General features: G+C 28.4%; 1 protein-coding gene across 1 annotated transcript; it reads left to right on the top strand.

Moving 5' to 3' along the window:
* Nucleotides 1–208: 208 nt before the first annotated feature.
* LOC136201448 (WUSCHEL-related homeobox 13-like) lies at nt 209–6600 on the top strand. Its single transcript, XM_065992107.1, has 3 exons — nt 209–498; nt 1897–2319; nt 6293–6600. The coding sequence occupies exons 1-3, from the start codon at nt 330–332 to the stop codon at nt 6373–6375; spliced, it is 675 nt and encodes a 224-aa protein (XP_065848179.1). The 5' UTR covers nt 209–329; the 3' UTR covers nt 6376–6600.
* Nucleotides 6601–6870: the final 270 nt, after the last annotated feature.

Below are 6870 nucleotides of genomic sequence, written 5' to 3'. Positions count from 1 at the left end.
GAAACAACCATAAAAGTTCAGTAACCAACCCATAACCAAAGTTGAGTGACCAATATAATTTACTACTATCTTTTACTCTTTCCATAAAGTTCCAACCCCTCTCAATCAAAGCTAAAATACGCACCAATAGAAGCTTCTCATCTAAAGTGCGCCAGGCAGGCAGGCTTTCCTTTTTCTTCCATAAATGTGTATGATAAAATAAAATCCTCATTAATAATCTTCCTTTGATTTAGGACACTTTCCATTTCCCCCAATTTCATTTCTCATTTATAAAACCCACACCACACTCACTCTCAATTCCTCATTTTCATGCACACTTCATCATCAAAATGGAGAAAGGAGGACCTCAAAGTCAGAATCCAATAGTTGGAGGAGTAATGAAAGTTATGAGTGATGAACAATTGGAATTGCTAAGGAAACAGATTTGTGTTTATGTTTCTATTTCTGAAAGTCTTGTTCAGATGCACAAATCCTTGTCTACTCATCAAGATTTCACTGGTTTTTCTCTTTTTCTCATCTGGGTTTTTGTTTTTTTGATTCATTTATGTTAATTTATTGAGTAAAGTTTCCATTTTTATTTATGATCTTTTTCTAATTAATTATACTAAATTTGGGGGTTTCTCTATTTTTCAATTGGGTTTTGTTTTTTTAATCATTTTTCTCTTTTTCTCAATTGGGTTTTATGTTTTTGATTCATATTTATGTTAATTTAGGTGTTTTATTGAGTAAAGTTTCCATCTTTATTTATGATCTTTTTCTAATTAATTATACTAATTTTGGGGGTTTCTCTATTTTTCAATTGGGTTTTGTTTTTTTTAATCATTTTTCTCTTTTTCTCAATTGGGTTTTATGTTTTTGATTCATTTATGTTAATTTAGGTGTTTTATTGAGTAAGCATACACTCAGTGGGATTGTCTCGTCATAGTAAAAGAAATTCAAATGGGTTTAGAAGGTCCATCATATTTAGTTGACATTATTTCTGATTGTATTCATTTATTAAGAGATTTAGAGCTATGATCTATTTCCTTTATTAAGCGTTCAGCGAATTCGGTTATCCATGCTCTAGTAAAAACGGTCAATTCTGTGTCGGTTCGGGGTGAGTGGGCATGTCCACCACCATTTCTTACCAATATTTTTTGTTCTGATTTAAGTTAATAAAATTTAACATTATTTCAAAAAATAAATCCATTTTTATTTATGATCTTTTTCTAATTAATTATACTAATTTTGGGGGTTTCTCTATTTTTCAATTGGGTTTTGTTTTTTTTTTAATCATTTTTTAGAGTCATAAACAGAAATTTTATTGGAATTCTATTAATTTTTTATGTCTTAATTGGGCCAATTTAATAAAGTTCACACCTTTATTCAATCATTCATGAAAACCCCAAATCAAACCCCTTAAAATTCAATCAATTTCACCTCCCAATTGAACAAACCCCTCAAAAACCAACCAATTTCTTCAATTTCAGTAATCAAATTCTTAAAATTCAATCAATTTATGAAAATCCCAAATCAGATCCCTTAAAATTCAATCAATTCATAAAAATCCCAAATCAAATCCCTTAAAATTCAATCAATTTCTTTTCGCCCAATTGAATAAATTCCATAAACTTCAATCAATTTCTTCTCCCCCAATTGAATAAAATCCCCACCTTTATCACTAACCAATCCCCAAAAATCCAATCAATTTATGAAAACCCCAAATCAAATCCCTTAAAATTCAATCAATTTAATGAAAACCCCAAATCAAACCCCTTAAAATCCAATCAATTCATAAAAACCCCAAATCAACCCCCTCAAAATTCAATCAATTTCATCTCCCCCAATTGAACAAACCCCTTAAAAACCAACCCAATTTCTTCAATTCCACTAACCAATCTTCAATTTCTGATTCAGGTATGAGAGTTCCAGCAAGTCCATACAACACCCAATTGATGTCATATGCATTTCACAAGCTTCCAGCAAGACAAAGATGGGCTCCAAAACCAGCACAACTAGAGATTCTAGAGAGAGTGTTTGATCAAAGCAGTGTAACTCCAGATAGACAGAGAATCAAGGAGATAACAAGCCAAATTGCAATCCATGGTCCAGTTTCAGAAACAAATGTTTATAATTGGTTTCAGAATAGAAGAGCTCGTTCTAAGAGAAAGCAACAACTTAATAGCAATGGAGAATTTAAAGTTGGGACAGAGATTTCTGAATCTGAAGAACCTAAAGTTAAAGATAAAGAGAAGAAAATCAAGTCAGATGATTCCCAAATTGATGAGAATTTAGCATTCATGGTCAAGCAAATGTACTACCAAAGTCCTGAAATGGGAGGTACTCAAATTTTTCCTTTTTTCCTTTTTTAAAAATGCATATATTCCATTAGATTAAAGAGTACGGATACATCACGAAAATTAAGAGGAATAAAACCTCCAAAGAGTATATTTTAAAGAATTTACTGGTCACTTTACCAAGTTCGGAGAGTTAATAGAAGTTTTTTCAAAATATAGGGAACAATTATTTTTTTAGATAAATATAATGAACTAAAGATATATTAAGTAAGTACTTATCCAAAAAAATCAATTGACTTCTTATACTTTTGAAATATTCAATTTACCCTTGAAGTTGTTTAGATTGATTATTAACTTCCTAAAATTCACGTGACGGAGTAAGGAGAAAGTTAGAAAAAAAAAATTAAAATGTATACATTTTAAGAAAGTCCGGGAGTTAATATATACCTTTCAAAGAGTTCATTGATCATTTTATCAAGTTCACAGAGTTAATACAAGTTTTTTCAAAGTATGAGGAGCAATTGACATTTTTTAGATAAATATAATGGACTAAAAATGTATTAAGCCATTTTTGTTAGTATTTGTCCAAAATAATCAATTGTCTTCTTATACTTTAGAAATATTCAATTTACCCTTGAAGTTGGTTAGAGTGATCATTAACATCCTAAAATTCACATGACGGAGTAAGGAGAAAGTTAGAAAAAAAAAGGGTAAACTTTAAATAAAACCCTGTGGTTTTACTAATTTTCAGATAAAGGACTGTGGTTTACTTTTTATCAAAACGAGGATTGAGGTTTTCAACTTTAGCAAAATAAAGACTTTTTCGATTGATACTATTAAAATCACCATTGACGACTTCAAAAATGACATATTTTAAGAACTACTAATATTCTAAACAACTTTAATTCTTCAACTTTTTTATTTTGAGATTGTTTAGATGATGTTTGGTAAAGAGAGAGAAAGTTAATGTTTAGAGAGAGAAAGTTCTAAAAAAGATGATTTTCGAAAATCGAAAATGTAGTTCCATAAAAAATATGACATTGAACAACTTTAATTCTTGAAAATTTTCATTTTCAGATCGTTAAAGATGATTTTAATAGTATTAATCCAAGTGCGAAACCTCAATCCTCGTTTTGACAAAAAGTAAACCACAGTCTTTATTTAAAAATTAGTGAAACCACAAGGCTTTTATTTGAAATTTACCCAAAAAAAATGTATACATTTTAAGAAGGCAAAAAGCATATTTAAGCCTCTGAACTTTACATGTTTTAAGGATCAAGCCCCTGATCAATTATTTTTCCATATTAAGCCCCTGAACATTGATTTTGTTATGGTTTTGGCCATTATTTAACTTTTTTGTCGAGTTTAGGAGATGAGAAGATCGATTTGGCAATTTTAATATTGAAAATCACAAAATGGGAGAGAAGAAAATCGAGTTTGGAAAAATATACTGGAAATCAATTTCTATAATTTCGTTTTAATTTTTAATTTTTTTCTCTCCTAGTCAAGGAAATCTTTTGTTATTTGTCCATGTCAACAAGCCGAATCGTCCTAACGATGTATGTAGTCCAATTCGATAGAAAAGTTAAATAAGGGCCAAATCCATAACAAAATCAATGATTAGGGGCTCAATGTGGAAAAATAATTGATCATGGGCTTGATCCTTAAAACAGATAAAGTTCAGGGGCTTAAATATGCTTTTTGCCTTTTAAGAAAGTCCAGGACTTAATATGTACCTTTCAAAAAGTTCATTGGTCATTTCATCAAGTTCAGAGAGTTAATAGAAGTTTTTTCAAAGTATAGGAAGCTTGACTTTTTAAATATAATGGACTAAAGATGTATTAAGCCATTTTTTTTAGTACTTGTCCAAAAAAAACAATTGTCTCCTTATACTTTTGAAATATTCAATTTACCTTTGAAGTTGTTTAGAATGATTATTAACCTCCTAAAATTCACGTGGCGGAATAAGGAGAAAGTTTGAAAAAAAAAATGAAATTTATACACTTTAAGAAAGTTCACGGGTTAATATGTACCTTTCAAAGAGTTTATTGGTCACTTTACCAAGTTCAGAGAGTTAATAGAAGATTTTTTAAAATATAAGGAACAATTGATTTTTTTAGATAGATATGATGGACTGAAGATGTATTAAGCCATTTTTTTTAGTACTTGTTAAAAAAAATCAATTGCTCCTTATACTTTTGAAATATTCAATTTACCCTTGAAGTTATTTAGAGTGATTATTAATCTTCTAAAATTCATGTGGCGAGTAAGGAAAAAGTTTGACAAATATTTGAAATGTATACGCTTTAAGAAAAAGTTAAGGAGCTAATATGCACCTTTCAAAGAATTTATTGGTCGAGTTCAGAATTTTTTCAAAATATAGGGAGTAATTGATTTTTTTTAGATAAATATAATGGACTAAAGATGTATTAAACTATTTTTTTAAGGAATAAGATATTAATTTAGTGGGTAAATTACACTCATGATCTCTCATTTCTTCATTTATTATGATCCTTGAACTTCAAAACATGATATTATACTTTATAAATTTTGCATTTTACCGACATAAAAGATAACGACTCTAATAGAGGTAATTATATTTGAACTTTGCATTTTATTAAGATATTTTTTTTTTACTATTGATCAAAAGATAACAACCCTAATAGAGGTAATTGTTCAGTGTAGAGTTGAACGAAATGATATTCTAAACAAAAGGATTTTGAAAGTTTACGGGCATTAGACATTTGAATGCACATTACAAGGATTGGATGTGTATTAAGCAATGTTTTGAAAATCGGACCTGACATCGAACCGACGTGACTATTGAATTAATAGTTTATTGGTTCGATCGGTTGAATTGGAATGGTTCAACCTGATGATGTCATAAATATTTTATATATATATATATATTAATAAATATGTATAATAAAATGTTAAATTTTAAAGTTGAAGTTAATTAACATAAATTATTTTTTATCATTAAATCTGTTTTTAATTTTTAGTTTTTTCCTCTCTTTTTTAATCTTAAAAAAACTGGGATCAATCCGATTTATCGGTTTAACATTATTAAACCGTAGCTCTTAAAATCGGACCGAATTTATAGCCGGTTTGTGGTCCAACCAGTTGAACCGACCACTCCAGTCTGGTTTTTAAAACACTAGTATTAAGTCTATTATATTTTATGCATTTATATTATAGATAATCATATGATTTTTTTTTTTTAATCTGAAGCTAAAATTAAAGACAAAAAAACCAAGCAAATGTACTACCAAAGTCCTGAAATTGGAGGTACTCAAATATTTCTTTATTATTTTTAGGAATAAGATACAAATTTAGCAGGTAAATTACAGCATGGTCCCTTAATATTTTTATTATTTTTATTATAGTTCCTAAACTTTATACTTTACTAACATAATAACTTTTTTTTTGATCAAGATGACAACTCTAATAGCATATAATAACCCTTCATTGTAGAGCTGAACGAAATAATATTCTAAATAAAAGGATTTTAAAAGTTTAGGGAGCATTAGACATTTGAGTGCAGATTAAAAGGATTGGATATGTATTATTCTATCATTTTTTATGCATTTATATCATAAATAATCATATATGAAATCGTAGATTACATAACACACGATTATGACACGACAATAAATTTTAATACACCTAATTAGGGGTCAAGGGTTACCGGAGAATTTTTGTTTTCGGTTTCTAAAATATAGGGACAAAAGTCGAAATCAATTTTTTTACCGGATTGAACTTGGAACGTCCACCTTCAAACATTAGTTGATTACCGTCAGACTCGGCATTTAGGGCAAAATCAATTTTATTTTTTCTATACAAAACACTTCAATTTTAATTTTTTATTTTATAACAAAATTTCTAAATATTATTTATCTATTAGAAATTTTATACTAGAAATGAAAAATTTATTTTCTTTTTATAATTTTAATAGCAAAATTGAATCTTTTTATATAAAATGATTGAATAATTTAAATTTAATTTGTTTATTGCAGGAATTGATCAATTGATTGGTAAGACAGAAGTTCCACTGGGCTACAATAGTTTCTGGCAAATAGAACATGACTCCTTCACTTGATATTTCTGCAAATTGTTGGGAAGATTTATTGCTATTTTAGAGATTATTTATGACCAAAATGACATAGTAGAAGTTTTATTTATTTGTAAAGACATTTTATTGATGTTGGATTCTTTTAGATATTTTTAAGAATTTTTTATTAATTTATTTTAAGAGAAATAGTAATTTTAATGTAATTTGTTTGCATATTTATATATAAATAAATATATTATTTTTCATTGCGTATGAGACCATATATTCCGGAAGGTAATAGGGTGGTGGATACGCTTATTCGTCATGGTGTTACTACGAGTTCGCAACTGTGGTGAAACTCGGTTCCTCCTTTATGTAGGTAAGCCATTGTTATGTAGGTAAGCCATTGTTGATGACTGTAATAACATTGTTCAATTTCGTTTCCATTAATTCCCTTTTCTAGGGTTGTACTCGATTTGTTCTTATATTCTTTTTTTTATTATTATTATTTAGTAATATCGGGTCAGGATGCAGGTTTTTGTA

The sequence above is a fragment of the Euphorbia lathyris genome, chromosome 7 (assembly GCF_963576675.1).
Source record: "Euphorbia lathyris chromosome 7, ddEupLath1.1, whole genome shotgun sequence".
Taxonomy (NCBI): domain Eukaryota; kingdom Viridiplantae; phylum Streptophyta; class Magnoliopsida; order Malpighiales; family Euphorbiaceae; genus Euphorbia; species Euphorbia lathyris.
The sequence above is the reverse complement of the archived record's forward strand: the minus strand, read 5'-3'. Positions and strand labels throughout refer to the sequence as shown.